Consider the following 17,705-nt stretch of genomic DNA (forward strand, 5'->3'; position numbering starts at 1 on the left):
CAATATATAGAAAACATTTTTTGTGTCATTATATACAAATTTACCTTATCCTTTATAAAATCTGATTCACAATATTCCTTTGTACAGTGGATACACTTTAATTCACTTAACATATTCTCCATTTAAACAATTTCAATGTTTTTCCGAAAAAATATTTTTGAGCAGGGAACTAAAATGGTGAAAGTGGATTGAGATAATGAATCTGGAGGCAAATGAAAAAGGGTAAAATGGTGGATGAGAGTTTCCTGCAGTAACCCAGCTCTAAGATTAGACCAGGAAGTGGCAGTGGCTTTTTCCATCACTCTTGCATCCTTCAGATGCTCTTGTCAGTCTGCAAGCTCTGCTATTTCTAAAAAACAGGTAGCTTTCCTGTCTACCTTAGCTCATAACAGTCCTTCTCCCGCATTTCATCTTTGCCTGTTGAAGTCCTATCTTTCCTTCATGATAGAGAATACCACACTGCCATGATTAACCCTGGAAATTATCCCTCCCCTTCAATTTCTGATAGAGAGCTGAGTCCTTCCTTCTTTTCTTCCTTCCACAAAGTACTTTTCTTCCAAAGGCAGTGCAATGCAGAGGTTAAGAGCAAAGACTTTGGATCCGCCAATTTACTCTCTGTGAACTTGGCTCCAAACCCAAATGCTCAGCGCCTCAGTGTCCCGACCCATAAAATGGGGAGAAGTGTATTCGGCGTTGTTACGAGGATTAAATCAGATACCAGATGTAAAGCGCTTAGAATAGTGTTTGATGCGTAGGAAGCGCTGAATAAATGTTGGCTTGCGTTTGATTCCTGCGGGCGGTCTGTTCGCTAGGGTAACACTCCAGGACAGACACTAGTCCGCGCAGCTTCCCATGCGGAGATGCGGAGGCTGCGGCCCAGCCCCTCCCGCGCCAGGCCCAGGAGAGGGGAGCGCGGTCATGTGATTGAGTCAAGATGGCGTCGTCCAGTTCGTTGTGGCTCTTGGCTCTCGCTTTCCTGCCGGGGTCCTGCGCTTCCCTGGCGCTGGGGCATCTTGACCCGCCGGCCCCGCTGCCTCTGGTGATCTGGCATGGGATGGGTAAGTGAAGGAGGGAGTGAGAAGAGAGTCAAAAGGTTTTGGCGACTCCTTCCCTCTCCAAACCTGTGTTCGCTTCTGCAAAGTGCAAGTGTGGAGGGCGAGGACCGTGGTCACACAGCACCCGGCAGTCCCCACGGTTTAGGATTTGGGGGTTACTCTGCATGGGAAAGGGAGATGCGGAAGGAGCTGTCTTTTGGTGAGCGCTCACAGAGCGGTGTGCACTGCGGTAGGGTTTTACGTGGTGTCCTGGTTTAATCCCCATGGCAGTGGCGTCCGGGTGCAGCATCAGACGCTTGCTCGGGGAAGGCTGGGCTGTGGCTGCGTGACCGGGGCATCCATCCTTTTGTTCATTCACACATTGAAGAGATTTGTTAGGCACCAGTAGTTCATTTGACACATAGTTATTGAATACCTACTGGATGCTGAGGATACAGCAGTGAACGAAATAGACTAAATTCTTTGCTCTTTTAGAACTTTCCAGTGGGAGAGACAGACTATAATATAATATAATAATATAATGTAATATAATGTGTTAAATGGTGATATGTGCAATGGAGAAAAATAAAGCAGAGAGGGGGATAGGGACTGCAAGTGGGGGCTTGCAGTTTTATAGAGCAAGGTCAGGAAAGGATTCACTGAGAAAGTGACACCTGAGCAAAGACCTGAAGTCGATGAGGGAAGATGCTGTGTGAATATCTGGTGGAAGAAACAGCAGATGCAAAGGCCATGAGGCAGAAGTATGTCAGGTATGGTGGTATGTTCAAGGAACAGCATTCAGGTCATTGTAGCTGGAAGAAAATAGGTGTTTAGTTCAGGGATGGGAGGGGGATGGGGGTGGCCTGCTGATGTCGTTGGGCCTACTAAGGCTACTGTAGGAACTTTGGCTAGAATGAGATGGGAAGTTCTCGTGGGTTTTGAGCAGATGAGTGACATGATCTGATTTGCACTTTAAAAGCACTCTAGTTGCTATATTGAGAATAGATTGTAGGGGGTCGTGGATCTTTGCAAGGAGAAAAGTTAGGAAGCTTTTGCAGTAATCTAAACAAGAGGTGATGGTGACTTGAAACAGTTTAGTAATAGAGGAGATGTTGAGAAGTGGTCAAAGTTTGGATATAGTTCGAAGATGGAACCAACGGAATTTGATAACAGGTTAGATGTGGGATGAGAAAGGAGTCAAGGATGATTCCACGGGTTTTGGCCTGGACAGTGAGAAGGATGACGTTGTCATTTTACCAAAATGGGGAAGCCTGTAGGGTGAGCAAATTTGGGATGAAAACCAAGAGTCTGCTTTTGGACTTACTAAATTTGAGTTGTTTGTTACACATCCAGGAGATGTAGAGGCACTTGGAGTGTGGAGTCCAAGACAGATACAGGCTGGAGATTAAAGTTGGGAGCCTTTGGCATATGGCTGGCATTTAAAGCCATGGAACTGGGCGAGATCACCTAGGGAGTGAGTGTACACAGAGGAGGGAAGAGGTCTAAAGACCGAGACCTGAAGCAGTCAGGTCTGGAGGTTGAGGAGATGGGGAGGAATTAGCAAAGGAGACAGTGATGGAACGACTAGGGAGGCGGTAGAGTCAGGAGAGGGCAGAGTCCTGGAAGCCACGTGAAAATGTTTCAAGAGGAAGGGAGTAAAAAACTGTGAGATGTTGATGACAGGTCCAATAAGATGAGGGCTGAGAATTGGTTATTGGATTTAGGAATAGGAAGATCACTAATGACCTTGACAAAAGCACTTTTAGGGGAGTGGTGAGAGTGAGAGCCTTTTTGAAATGGCTTAAAGAAAAATGTTCAGAGTGGAATTAGAGTCAGTAAATAGAGACAGTTCTTTCAAGGCTCTGTGCCAGGGCCTGGGGCTACTACAGTGGAGTTAAAGGAGAACAGGGGAGCTCCGTGCCCTCCCAGAGCACAGTCACTCTGTATGGGAGGCAGTTAAGTAACCCACAATTATAGTTTAGTGCAAGAAATCAAAGATGCTTGAGGCCTTTTCCTTCTTTAAAAACAAATTCTTAAGCTTATTCTCAGGTTGAAAATGGGATGATTAAATTCAAAATGGAAAATGATCTCAGCCCAGTTCTCCCACTCAGCGGCCACTTTGCTTCCTATTCTTAGTTCTGGTTCCTTGAAACAGGGAAAAAAAAAAAAAAAGCAAAATGTAAGTTCAAGGCCAGCACTTACATGAACGCAAGAGTTAGCACCTCCTTAAATTTTGTGTCCTAGGCGCTTTACTTGTCTTACTGTAGTCCTGGCCCTAAAGAGAAATCAGATTCCAAAGTGTTTTTGAGTCTATTAACCCCAAATGTTCTAGATGATAAGGGAATCTGCACCCCTGCTTATTTTCAGTTGTGAATTTGGTGTCCCCATTATATTGTGTGGGCTTTTGAAGTTTGTTAGTACCCGATGAACATGAGCTGAGCAAAAAACGTTGTTCTCTCTTTTTGTTGTTGCTGAGGTGAAATTCATATAACATACAATTAACCACGTTAAAGTATACAATTCAGTGACATTTAGTGTATTCACATTGTGCAATCACCACTTCTCTCTAGTTTCAAAACTTTTTCATCACCCCAGAAAATACCTGTACCCATTAAGGAATCACTCTTCATCCCCCACTTCCCATCATCCCCAGGAAATGTTCAGTCTGCTTTCTGTTTCAATGGATTTGCCTATCCTGGATGTATCATATAAAAGGAATTACACAATATGTTACCTTTTGTCTCTGGCTTATTTCACTTATAATAATGTTTTCGAGGTTCATCCACATTGTAGCATGTGTCAATACTTTGTTCCTTTTTATGGTGGAATAATATTTTATTGTATATATGTACCACAATTGTTTATCCAGTCATCCATTGATGGACATTTGGGTGTTTTCCACCTTTTAGCTATTACAAATAATGCTGCTTTAGTCTTCTACAAATCTCTGTAGGGACATACGTTTTCACATCTCTTGGGTATGTATCCAGAAGTGAAACTGATGTGTCATATGGTCATTGTATGTTTAAATTTTTGAGGAACCATCAAATTGTTTTCATGGTGGCTGCACCATATTACATTTCCACCAGCAATGTAAAGGGTTCCTATTTCTCCCTATCTTTGCCAACACTTGTTATTTTCCATTTTTAAATGAATTAATTAAAAAAAAATTAAAGCCATCCTAGTAGTTGTGCAGTGGTATCTCATTGTGATTTTGATTTGCATTTCCTTAATGACCACTGATGTTGAACATATTTTCATGTGCTTGTTGGCCATTTGTGTGTCTTCTTTGGAGAGATGTCTGTTCATGTCCTTTTCCCATTTTAATTAGATTGTCTTCTTGTTGTGGAGTTGTAGAGTTCTTTGTATATTCCACGTATTAAACCCTTATCAAGTATATGTTTTGCAAGTATTTTCTCCCATTCTGTATGTTGTCTTTTCACATTTTCATTAATGCCTTTAAAGCACAGAAGTTTTTTTAAAAAAATAATGTTTTTTTTACTCATGAGTTTCCACGATTGCCTTTGTTTTCTAGGAGACAGCTGTTGTAATCCCTTAAGCATGGGCGCTGTTAAGAAAATGGTCGAGAAGAAAATACCTGGAATTTACGTCTTGTCTTTAGAGATTGGGAAGACCCTGGTAGAGGTGAGGCCCCTCATGGCTCTGTTCCTTTGAAGGTTTGCTGACTGATTTCATAGAATATACGATTAAGATGCTTAACCTTATATTTTTAGCAGCAGATCATACAGTGATACTTTAGTTCTTGAGTGGCTTCTGTGAGGGTACCAACCTAAACAAGTTTGCTCTTAGAGAAGGTGCCAGTGATAGTTTTCAGCCCCATCCTTTCACTTCTCGTGGCTCTTCTTTTAGGATGTGGAGAACAGCTTCTTTTTGAATGTCAACTCCCAAGTAACAACGGTGTGTCAGATTCTTGCTAAGGATCCTAAATTGCAGCAAGGCTACAATGCTATGGGATTCTCCCAGGGAGGCCAATTTCTGTAAGTCCCTTTTTGTTATATCACTTACATGGAACTGATTTTTTTTCCCTTTGATTCAGATAGATCTACCCATTCAGTTCTTTTGGAATCTTCACCTATTTTGGAAGGGAAACTCTTCTAAAATATCCCCATAGAAGAAGTTCTATGGAGCTTAACTTATTTTCTGTGAAGGAATAAAGATTTGTTTGGTTGTATCAGAGGAAAGTCCTGAAACTTTGTGGCTTTGGGGAGCCACAGAGGATTAAGTAGCTTAATCTGGAAAGTTAATTGTTTTTGTCTTTGTTTTCTTTTAAAGGAGAAAAGCTGTGGTTTTCTTTTCTTTTTTTTTTTTTGAAGATGTTGCGGGTAGGAGTTTATTAATTAATTACTTTATTTTTGCCGTGTTGGGTCTTCGTTTCTGTGCGAGGGCTTTCTCTAGTTGTGGCAAGCGGGGGCCACTCTTCGTCGCGGTGCGCGGGCCTCTCACTATCGCGGCCTCTCTTGTTGCGGAGCACAGGCTCCAGACACGCAGGCTCAGTAGTTGTGGCTCATGGGCCTAGCTGCTCCACGGCATGTGGGATCCTCCCAGACCAGGGCTCGAACCCGTGTCCCCTGCATTAGCAGGCAGATTCTCAACCACTGCGCCACCAGGGAAGCCCTGGGAAGTTAATTGTTGATGATACATTTCCATCTGACAGTTGGAACTGATAATCCTTTTTTTTCTCCAGGAGGGCAGTGGCTCAGAGATGCCCATCACCTCCTATGATCAATCTCATATCAGTTGGGGGACAACATCAAGGTAACTTTGTCCCCTTTGCCTAAAAAGTTCTAGCAGCTCTATTTGTACAAGAAGTCAGCCATCCTTGCAAAAATCCTGTTTTTCTAATTTATAGTAAATTAGCCAGGAGAGATGATGAAATAGGATTCCAGAGGCCTGGAACACAGGTGAATCATTAGGTTACCACCTACTTCTCTCTAATTTAATTGACATGATTTCATGGAGGTGAGGTGGTTGCAGCCATGTAACAGGTGGTGGTTTAGGAGTTAGGAAAGTCCAACAACCTTTCCTTTTTTTTCCTTTAAAAAATTTATTTATTTGTTTGTTTGTTTTTGGCTGCATTGGGTCTTCGTTGCTGTGTGTGGGCTTTTCTCTAGTTGCGGCGAGCAGGTCTACTCTTTGTTGCAGTGCATAGGCTCCTCATTGTGGTGGCTTCTCTTGTTGCGGAGCACGGGCTCTAGGCACGTGGGCTTCAGTAGTTGCGGCATGCTGTCTCAGTAGTTGTGGCGTGTGGGCTCAGTAGTTGTGGCTCGCAGGCTGTAGAGCGCAGGCTCAGTAGTTGTGGCGCACGGGCTTAGTTGCTCCACGGCATGTGGGGTCCTCCTGGACCAGGACTCGGACCAGTGTCCCCTGCGCTGGCAGGCGGATTCTTAACCACCGTGCCTCCAGGGAAGTCCCCCAACAACCTTTCCTGTTTTCTGACATGGGTGATGTCCTACTGAATTTAGACTTAGGCAAAGAATAGTGTCTAGGCTTTTTGTTAATTTTATAATTAACAGTAGAGATTAAATCTTTCAAAAAACAACAGGTTTGCTATTTAGACAGAATTATTTACTTTTGGGGGAAGATGTGTCTTTGGGATAGAACGTTATCTCTGTTCTGATGGATATAGCTGTTAGCTGGTAGGGTGTAGGAACAGACGGATTCTCCTTATAATCAGGAAACTGGCTTCACCCAATTAACGGTTACTGATGGGCAAGTAATTCGGTATCGTAGGTCCGTTTCACAGATGAGGGAAACTAAAATAAGACCCTGCCCATCTTGTGGGAATTTTTCAGAGGATGAAATGAAATAATAGGTAGGAAGATACTTTTTTAAAGTACACGTATTATTTAAATGCAAGTTGGTAGGAACAGCTTTATCATTCATTCATTGATTCTACAAATAGTTATTAAAAACCTAGAAACAAGACAGACAAGGTTTCTGCCTTCATGGAACTTCCATTCTAGTGCGGGGGGGAGAATAGACATGAAATAGGTAAACAAAATAAATACAGATAATGGTAACTATGATAAAGAAAGAAAAATAGGATAATAGGAAGAATGGTGGCTGTATTGGTGAAAGGTGTGGGCTCTGGAGCCAAACTGCCTGTGTTCATATCCTGGCTCCATCACTTACTGTCTAACCTTGGACAAGGTATCTAACCTCTCTGTTTGAAAGTTTCCTTAAAAAAGGAAAAAAAAGTTTCCTATCTGTAATATGGTGCAAATGATTCTACTCTACAGGGTGGTTATGAGGATTAAATTAATTATTGCCAATATATGCTTAGAACTGGTATGTCTGGTATCCCCCAAAATGTTATTAATGAGGATGATGAGGATGCAAGTATAATTGGGGGAGGGGAAGGAACTGGGGTTGGGCACTGCTTGAGTTAGGGCACTCAGGTATGACTTCTCTAAACCAAGACCCAAGAGATGAGAATGAGGCCAGCCATTGAAGCAGTAAGAGAAGTACATACTCCAGAGAGAAGCAGATGCAAAGGTCCTGAGGCAGAAAAGAGTGTGGGAACACCAGGAGGAAGCTGGTTATAGTATTAATTCTCAAAACATTATTTTCTTGAGGAATAAATGAACAAGATCAGGGTCTAGTTCTGGTTTTGTTTCTTGCAATGCCCTGCACATAGTAGGTATTCAGTACATGACTACTGAAGGCATGGATGTTTGTCTTCTACTACTATAGGTGTTTTTGGACTCCCTCGGTGCCCAGGAGAGAGCTCTCACATCTGTGACTTGATCAGAAAAACACTGAATGCTGGAGCTTACAACAAAGCTATACAAGAACGGTACGTATGGTTAGCTGAAAAGGATACAGAACTGTCACTAATGAAAATATCATGCTGACTTTCATGCTAACCGTGATTCTAGGAGTAGTTGCTAGTGATTTTCAAATGAGACATTTATTGTAAATATGTCTATACTACCTGCTTCATTTTATTGTAAACCTAAAACTGCTCTAATATTAATTTAAAGGAAAGGAAGACATTTTTTCTATAAAAGAAGACTGTAATTACAACAATGTTTTTTTTTTTTTTTACTTTTCGGCCATGCTATGAGGCGTGTGGGATCTTAGTTCCCCAACCAAGGATTGAACCCTGGTCCCCAGCAGTGGAAGTGCAGAGTCTTAACCGCTGGACCACTAGGGAAGTCCCCACAACAATACATTTTCATCTGTAAAAATAAAACCAAAAAAGCCTTTAGAAAGTAGTAAGCCCAAGGAATTGCTGTTAATATTTGGAGGACAGATTCTTTCTGTTGTCAGCAATGAGGGGTTAGCTTCCTATGTCAATGTCCTTAGCTACCTGTGTTTGGGTACTTAAAAATACACAAAATCACTTTCAGAGTGTGTTCTCCTTCAGTTGTTTCCAAACTTAAATTATACATCAGACCCCCTGGGAAATTCATTAAAAATGAATTCCAGGGCTCCATCCCTAAAATTTGAATTTAGTAGGTCTGGAGTATTCTGGGTGATAACTGAGATTTGGGATCAACTAGTATGGTTTTGGTATCTATCCTATGGGTCTTCCAAGTGTATGATTCTTGTTTGATAGCAGCTTTTCAATACAACACTTCCTTGAAGGCCTGTCCAAGGTGCAGCCTTGTGAATGACTGGCCTGTAGAAAAGACCTGCAGCTAGCTTTCTTTTCCTTTCCTACCCATTGGCTGGCTGCACGTGTAGCCACAAAGCTGTCTTGGGTCAACAGTGCCACCTGATGGTCAGTGAAGGAAACTAAGAGACTTTATATCTCCACCTCCTACCCACTCAGGCAACTCAAACCACTGCTAAGCTTTACCCCTTCCCTGGTTTGACTAGTCGCAGCTTGGTTATTTATGTCCAGATATTCTCTGTTCTCATGGGTATGTATGATCTGTTTAAGCTACATTGTTCTTTATTCTTTACTCTTTATTCTTCTATTGCCCAGATGCCTCAGGAAGAATCCACCCTTTTCTTTCTTTGTGTTTCCTTCTTTGGTGAACCAAACACAATTGGGATTATTATTGACTGTAGAGGGGCAGTCAGCTGGGGGGTGGGGGGACAGTGACACCTAAGTACTGATTAAAAGTGGTACATGGATGTGTTTATCTTCACTTCCTTCTTAATCTTTAATAAACTGGTAGCAAAAGAATAAAAAGTGATAAACCCACAAGGGCAAAGAGAACAGGAGAGGAGAGAAGAGATAATAAAAGACGTCAACATTTTTTTTTAAAGACAGAAAGCAAATTAATGAGTGATAACTGTTTTAGTAGAGCAGAAAATTCTGAAACCTTTATGTCTGTGGAGGGATACACTGACAAGAAGGAACCAGCTTCACTTTTTACAGTCCCAGAAAGACTCAGGAATTAGATGCCTAAGATACCTTGGAAGGTAGAGTAAGTGCATGGGACTTTTTGTTGAAAATCTATATAAACAATGATCAAACTCCTTAGTTCCCTGAAATGCACGTCCAAGTGACTGCTCCTCCTTCACCCTGACAAGAGAAGCCAAATTTATTTTCTGGAGCAGTTTGACTAAAGAAGTACCAGGGGAGCTTCCCTGGTGGCGCAGTGGTTGAGAGTCCGCCTGCCGAGGCAGGGGACACGGGTTCGTGCCCTGGTCCAGGAAGATCCCACATGCCGCGGAGCGGCTAGGCCCGTGAGCCATGGTCACTGAGCCTGCGCGTCCGGAGCCTGTGCTCCGCAACGGGAGAGGCCACAACAGTGAGAGGCCCGCGTACCGCAAAAAAAAAAAAAAGTACCAGGGGAATTCCCTGGCCGTCCAGTGGTTAGGACTCCATGCTTCCACTGCAGGGGGTATGGGTTTGATCCCTGGTCGGAGAACTAATACCCCGCATGCCGTGTCACATGGCCACAAAACAAAAAAAATTAATTAAAAAAAAAAAAGTAGTACCAGACTTCGAGATAACAAGCACCTGACAGTGGTAAGACACCATATTGAAAACCCACCCCGTCCCATTCTGCTCCTAGAATGATAGCAGCCAGGCTTATTACCTGCTAGGCAGAAGTTTGACGGATCCCTCTCTGAAAAAACTGATTGGTCCCAGAGAAAAGACCTATAGGTTCATGTTTTGGAATCCTTTAAGAAGTTAGGACGTAGTCAAGCCACCAGTAGATAAGCTCTGTTCTTGCGTGAAGAACTTTCAGTCAGCTTCTTTAAATATGAACAGTGAGCCAAGGACCCCCAGTCAGACATCTGGGGAAAGCTTCCAAAATGAAAGACCCAAACAAGCAAAAAGTAAAAAGGAACTTGGAAGAAACAGATGGCAATTCAAGGAGCTGAAGAAAACCTTAAGGAAAAAAAAAAAAAAGCCTGTATTATTATCTTCAGAGATAAGAGATCATCCATGATGCTAGAAGAGAATGCAAATAAAACCTATCATCTGCTAGAAGAGAATGCAAGTAAAACCAGTCATCCGAGAGAAAGAGATCCTGGAAGCTAAAAATAAGATAACCAGAACAAAAATGTGTTAGCGGTATGGGAATATAAAGTTGAGGACATTTCTTGGAAATTAGAACAAAATCTCAATGAGGTAGAAAAAAGGGGGGAACGGGTAAAATTAGAGAAGCCGTTCAAGAAGTTCAATACCCGCCTGATCAGAGTTTCAAAAAGAGAACAGAGGAAGGAGTGGATTGGGATTATCAAAGAAGTAATATGAGAACACTTCTCAGAACTATGGGACATGAGTTTCCACATCGAAAGGGCTCACCAAGTAGTCAGGGGTGAAAAAAGACCCACATCCAGGTATATTCCCGTGAAGTGTCAGAACACTGGGGGTAAAGGGCAGAGCCCCGTGAGGCCGCACACTGACTCCCTGACAGCAAAACTACTAGGTAGAAGGCAGTGGTGCAGTACCTTTGGCTTCTGAGAAAAAATGATTTCCAATGTAGAATTCTCTACTGAACCTGGAAGTAGCAATCAAATGTGAAGGGAAAATAAAAGACATGGCCTTCCATATTCTCTCTCTAGGGGGTTGTTGGAGAGGCTCAGTGCTACACTGTCCAGCTGTGTGGCCTTGGATGTCCTTGAGCCTACTTCTCACCTCCAGCACGAGGCTAATAGTGCTTTCCTGCAGGGTTGCTGTGAGGATTAGACCAATGGAGTGTGAAGCTCTCAGTGCAGTGCTCAGCTCGTAGTTAGTAGGCAGGGTTGGGCTGGTACCACGAGTGGTGCTGTGTTGAAAATATTTATTCAACTTTAGCTTTCTCTTTCCTTTATTTATAAGTATTGCAGTGGTTGTGTTGTCTCTAAGTTTTAGTCGCACTTAAAATACTTTGTTCATAATTTAATCAAGTACTGAACTATTACTGTTTGCCAGGCCCCACTGTAAGTCTTGCAGATACAGTGGAGAATAAGACAATTAGGGTAACATGCTCTTGTAAATAAGACATTTAGGGTAACATACTCTGTTTACTTGGGGAAAGGGGGTCTCCAAGTAAACAGATGCACTAGATAACAGTGCTAAGCCCGTGGCAGAAAGAAACGGGGCAGCAATGGACAGTAATGGAGGAGGTGCCTACTTTGGACAGAACGGTCTTTGAAGAAAAGATATTTAAGCTGGGATCTCAACGACAAGAAGGAGCACAGGAGATGCTAAGAAAAAATGGATCAGGCAGAGGGAACAGAAGGCTCTGGTCCTTTGTCCCTTTGAAGTCTCTTGGTGGCCTGTGCACAGGGGCATGCCCCGGGAGTGCTGACCGAAGTGCAGCTTGGTCACCTTTCTTTCTTTTCCTCCCACAGCCTGGTGCAAGCAGAATACTGGCACGACCCCATAAAGGAGGACATGTACCGCAACCACAGCATCTTCTTGGCAGATATCAATCAGGAGAGAGTAAGCACCCAGCCCAGGCTACCATAGATGTGCATTCATTCTCCTGTTTGGGGCATTATAAACAGATTAGCAGTGACCGTTTATTCAGAATATCCCAGGCAGAATATCCCAGGAGACAAGAAGTTCTGTTTTTTGGGAGGCGGTGCTTATGAGATTCAATTCCTTTTAGGGAGGCTGAAATTCATGTGGCTTTCTTCCTGTAGGTTCTTCCTCTTTCCCAGTGTTGAAACAGCAGGGTGAGCTCAGTAGGTGCTGGCTGGCTTACATGGAACTTCAGCTGCTGCCTTACTGAGGGAAGCCTTTCTAGTGGATCCTTTTTGGGTCATATTTTCTCAGAAGAGTAATTTACTTAGAAGAGAGACTGCAGAGGGGACTGAGTGTGTCCCAAAGATGAGCATGCTTTGGGAGATTCTGGTAAACTAGATGGCTCAATTTATATTGGGCTTATCCGGAGGTTTAAAACAAACAAAAACAGAATTTGAAGGGGGGCGGTGGGAATAGAATAGTATAGCAGAACCACTCCGAGTTTGTAGTTTCTTATTTTGCCTTGGCTTTCTCTGGCTAGAAGCCTTGAACCTATGTGATGGGGGCCTTTGGAGTGCAGTGACGGATTCATGGTGGCACCAGTATGCCATGGTTGGTGGGAGCATTGTCAGTCAGATAGGATGGTAAGAAAAGGCTGTACCTGGTATATTCTGGGAAGGAAGCTAGAAAAGCAGCCCATACCATGGAGAAGAAACATGGTGGCCCAGGGTCAGGGAGACCAGAGTACTGAAAGGTTTTAATTCCCCAGCTATAACCTGATGGTGGTGTCCCTGAGGTACTTACTGTTCGCCTTTTCTCCAGGGTGTCAATGAGTCCTACAAGAAAAACCTGATGGCCCTGAAGAAGTTTGTGATGGTGAAATTCCTCAATGATTCCATTGTGGACCCCGTGGATTCTGAGGTGAGATGCTGCTTAGGCCACAACATGCCAGGAGACCATCAGAGTAAATGGCATTAAAACACAGCTGCATGACTTCCCTGGTGGTCCAGTGGTTAAGAATCCGCCTTCCAATGCAAGGGACGCAGGTTTGATCCCTGGTTGGGGAACTAAGATCCCACATGCTGCAGGGAAACTAAACCCGTGCACCGCAACTAGAGAGAAGCCTGCACACCGCAACTACTGATCCCATGTGCCCTGGAGCCCACGTGCCACAACTAGAGAAACCTGCACACCGCAACTAGAGAGAAGCCCGCAATGAAGAGCCCACGTACCGCAACAAAGACCGAGTGCGGCGAAACTAAAAAAAGACAAGAAACAAACGAATAAAAGCCCACAGCTGCCTGCTGGGTAAAACTGTCAGTCCCTTTCACCCACCTTTGTGTAGAGCAGGGGTTCTGAGGTCTACAAATGGGACACTGAGGGTTGTAGCCCCCCAACCGCCCCAAATTGTGTGCAAACTTAGTTGACCCTTGAAAAACGTGGGGGTTAGGGACGCTGACCCTTCGCACAGGCAAAAATCTACATATGACTTATAGTCGGCCCTCAGCATCCACAGTATTGGAAAAAAATCCACGTATAAGTGGACCGGAGCAGTTCAAACCCGTGTTGTTCAAGGGTCAACTGTAGTTGCACCCTCTGAGGAAGGGTCTATAATTTTTATCAGATTTTCAGATCCGTGATCCAAAAAACGTTCAGAACTACGAGTCCAAAGTCTATAAATTCCTGAGGTTCACATTGAAGGTCTGCCTTGACCTGTCTTCGACCTGTCTTTCCAACTTAATCTTAACTTCATGACCACTTCATATCCTCTCTCATCAAGCCATACTGTATTACTTGAAATGCCCCGGGCCTGACATGTGCTTTTTCTTTTGTGTGTCTGTGTTCCTTGTTCATGCTTTTCAGTCTCTAAAACACCCTTCTGTGGGCTTCTCCGCCTGACAAGCTTCTATTCAGCTGTCAAGGCCAATCTCAAATGTCACTTCCTCCATCCAGGACGCCACCCCTCTTCCAAGCAGAATTTGCTACCACCCACCTGCTTTTTTTTTCGGTCGTGCCACACAGCACGCGTGATCTTAGTTCTCAGACTAGGGATCGAACCCACGGCCCCTGCAGTGGAAGCGCAGAGTGCTAACCACTGCGCCGCCAGGGAATTGCCTTTGCTCCCTCTTTTAAAGAATCATCAGCCTCTGTTCTATCAGCATTCATCACATTGTGTCAGAGCACCAGGGACTAGCAAACTACACCTGTGGGCCAAATCCAGCCTGCCACATGCATTTGTATGGCCCACAAACTAAAAATGGTTTTTATTATTTGTAAATGGTAGAAAAAAGTCAAAAGAATATTTGATGATGTGAAAATTACATGAAATTCAAATGTCAATGTCTATAAATAAGGTTTCATTAGAATGCAGCCATATTCATTTCAGAAATATTGCCTGTGGCAGCTTTTGCATTACAATGGCAGCATTTAGTAGCTGCAACCACGTGGCCCTTAAATCTGAAATATTTTGTATTTGGTCTTTATGGAAGTTTGCTGACCCCCATGCTGAACAGTTAGTTGTTTCTGTGCATTGGACTAGAGCTTCTTGAAAACAGGGACTGTATACATATTCATCTTTGAATATTCAGACTTCAGCACAAGGATTTTCAGAGTAGGTGCTCAATAATTGTAGGAAGCAGCAATTCTGGGGAGTTGGAAAGCTCTTTGGAATGATGAACTCATACCTCAGGACCCACCCTTAAGAAGAGATGACTCAGGACACGCTGTTTTCCCTCCTTGCTGCAGTGTTAGGGTGTTCAGTTTGTTGGTAGTCTTAGCTACTAGCCAGTCTTAAACCAGTTGGGCAGTATATGCGCCATGTGTCTGATCTGACCTCATTTCTTCCTTCTCTCCTGCAGTGGTTTGGATTTTACAGAAGTGGCCAAGCCAAGGAAACCATTCCCTTACAGGAGAGCACCCTGTACACACAGGTAACTGGGGAAGAGAGGCGCAGTCCTTTTCAGCTCCTGCTTCCGGAAGCTGCTGGGTGCTTTGGTGACAGACCTTGTCTTGTACATCCCAGCACGGCAGGTGCTCAAGAAGCGTCTGACTCGTGTCTGATGTGGGCGAGGCTTGTTAGGCTGTTGATTGTTGCACTAGCCTATGAGGCACTGGTTTACCGAAGCCTACATCTGAAGGTTGCAGGACCTGTACGTCGTGTGTTTTCAGGCATGTACAAGGGACACATCATCTCTGACTCCTTCCTTCTGATAGTAAGGTTTAGAATCAGCTTCCTTTGCTGAGGTGTAGTCTACTACAAATCCAAGAAGCCCCCACGCGTGACAGAAACATAGAGGGCTGTTACTTTAAAACAACAGATGCGCAAGTCCTGTTTTTAAATCAGGCACTGACACGGGGAGCTCCTCCTGCAGGAGACTGAGGAACAGAGCTGTGAATTTTGTTCAGCAGTAGGTCCTGTTTCTCAAGCACAGGTGGCAGCATTTCACCACCTCCAGTTCTGAGGCCTTCCGTACTCTTAAGGCTTTTATCTTGGGAGATACTCTCCCCGAAATGCAGAAGTGTTACATCTGAACCACTTGCCTTCTTTCTATTCAAATTCCTCCAAGTAATTTAAGAGGCCAATTGTCATCTCTTGGCTTTTCTCCTGCATCTGGTGCCCCATCTTGGGTGAGGTAAAAGGACAGGGAAGCTAGGATCTGTTAAGAGTTCTGGATATTACAACTAAGAACTTGTCAGGAACTCAAACTGATGGTAGCTACAGCAGAAGCAACATGCTGGCAGGCACCATCATACCTGCTCCTCTTCCCACCCATACTTGTTGTCAGCACCCCAGCTGTGGGTCATGACATGTTCAGCTGCAGGATATGAAAGCGTCTGAGTTTTGTCATCTAAGGGTTGGATCTGTTGTAAGTTATCTAGCTAATGTTCTCTTGTCTTTAGCTCAGTCCCACTTAACTTGACATTTTGAGGCAGTTTTGTCCATGGCTTGCCCACTCATAGGTGGTCCTCCAGAAGCTTTGGGAAACATTTCAGAAAGCAGAATATAAAACTGTATAGAATAACCTCAATTGCACATACATTTTTAATGCATAGGAAAAAAACTGGAGGCAAGTATCCTTTTTGGCATTGTCAACAATACATCTAAATTTTAATACTCAAAAGAGAAAGGACTGCATTTTGAGAATACATCTCAAGTTAACTTTCTTTATGATTTCACTATGAAGCTTTTCATTAAGCCTCTTGATTATTTCTCTTGATTAATTATTAATTATTAATAATTTCTCTCTGCAGGACCGCCTGGGGCTAAAGGCAATGGACAACGCAGGACAGCTGGTGTTCCTGGCTCTCGAAGGGGACCATCTTCAACTGTCTGAAGCATGGTTTTATGCCCACATCATACCCTTCCTTGAGTGAAGCCCTTGTAGTTTGCACCAGAGCTTCAGGGAACCCCTCACACTTCCAAACCAGTTCCCTCCACGCCCAAGCCTGAGCTCAGATCCAGCTAGAAACTAATCCTTCTCTTGTCACCGTCTAACATGCCCTGCTTGGAAAGATCCAAGATAGGAATCTTATCCTTTGCCTCATCCTATTAGCATATGGTGTTGAATGCAAGTTTAATTAGCTAATAACCACGGAGATTATTTTACAACCCTTTGATGTGGTCAGAGTGTTTTAGGAATCAGGAGTTTGCTGCAGGTCAGTGGCAGAACTGTGCCCAGGCCCGGAAGAGACTAAACAAACTAAACCAATGAGATAGAGTCTAAGGCAGATGCCTTTCTCAGGAAAATCTAGCCACATCTCAAGCCAAGGGGCCAGTACCCAGACCTAAGGTATTCACATAAATGCTTTCTCAGTTGTGCTGGTGGGGATTTGACCAGTGCTTGGAGAAGTATTGCTTGGATGATGTGTCCACATAATTTCTTGAGGGTGTCCTCCTCTTTGTGTTGCTTTCTGTGGTGTCTTAGCTATTATTAGACAAACTCGGGCAGCCCACCATCTTGCCTTGGTAGCACTTTTTTTTGTCTCCTCAGGTAGTGATGAATTTGTTGCTCTGTCACAAAAGGAGGGAACTAGCACCCAATTAGATTGCTTAAGGGAGGAAGTGTACATATTGCTTAACTTAGATGGGGCGGGGGAGGTTTAAAGAAAAATAGGAGGAGGTAGTTAGTTCTTTCCATTCCATCCTTGATGAACCTGCCCTTTCTAAATATGACTAGTGGTGTGGATTCTAGAGTCACTCTATTGCTGGCATTAGCAAAAAATGGGAGGAAAAATGCGAAGAGATCAGGCTTTCTAACTTCCATCTCAAAAATTTGAGATTACCGCACACTTCAAACTGCTTCTGATGTGTTCTGTGAAAAAAAGAGTGCTCAAAAAGCTTAGGGAGTATTCCATATCCCTTTTCTCCTCTTGAAGATCAACCCACCGTAGAATATTAAGGACTCTGAAAATTCCTGTTACAGTAAAGAAAACTAACCTTAATCTACCGTTTCCCACGCTATTTGAGCATGGACGTCTTAACCTCCAATCCCTTATCCCATGAAAACCTAGCAACACTTTTTGGAAGACTGTTCTGCAGAATGCCAGTTTGCGGAAATGGGTAGCTATACTTGGGGGAACCACTTTGTTACTGCTGCAAAGTTTACCCTCTGTGATTTTTCTTTCACCTCTCTCAAGACTTTTCAACTAAGAGGATGAAAGGCAAGAAGTGGGGACGTGTGAAAATAATTTTATGAAGTTGTTTAAAATAAAGAGTAGTTTCTTATCCTTGGTGTCATTTTTCTTTTCGAAGTCCTTACATCTCTGTACAGCAAATATCATACATAAAT

The 17,705-nt window shown here is 43.5% G+C and overlaps 1 protein-coding gene across 1 annotated transcript; it reads left to right on the top strand.

Moving 5' to 3' along the window:
- The first annotated feature begins 899 nt into the window (after positions 1 to 899).
- PPT1 (palmitoyl-protein thioesterase 1) lies at positions 900 to 17,641 on the top strand. Its single transcript, XM_004266398.4, has 9 exons — positions 900 to 1,058; positions 4,570 to 4,679; positions 4,905 to 5,032; positions 5,740 to 5,810; positions 7,749 to 7,851; positions 11,802 to 11,892; positions 12,739 to 12,837; positions 14,775 to 14,846; positions 16,168 to 17,641. Exons 1-9 carry the CDS (start codon positions 935 to 937, stop codon positions 16,288 to 16,290), a joined length of 921 nt encoding a protein of 306 aa, XP_004266446.1. The 5' UTR covers positions 900 to 934; the 3' UTR covers positions 16,291 to 17,641.
- The last annotated feature ends 64 nt before the right edge of the window (positions 17,642 to 17,705 follow it).

This window comes from Orcinus orca, chromosome 1, assembly GCF_937001465.1.
Source record: "Orcinus orca chromosome 1, mOrcOrc1.1, whole genome shotgun sequence".
Taxonomy (NCBI): Eukaryota; Metazoa; Chordata; class Mammalia; order Artiodactyla; family Delphinidae; genus Orcinus; species Orcinus orca.

Bases quoted from the DNA above. Each gene is read 5' to 3' on its own strand.
- PPT1 (XM_004266398.4), top strand. From the start codon at position 935: ATGGCGTCGTCCAGTTCGTTGTGGCTCTTGGCTCTCGCTTTCCTGCCG. The intron at 1,059-4,569 runs GTAAGTGAAGGA...TTTGTTTTCTAG, and splicing joins GGTGATCTGGCATGGGATGG to GAGACAGCTGTTGTAATCCC. The intron at 5,033-5,739 runs GTAAGTCCCTTT...TTTTTTCTCCAG, and splicing joins TCCCAGGGAGGCCAATTTCT to GAGGGCAGTGGCTCAGAGAT.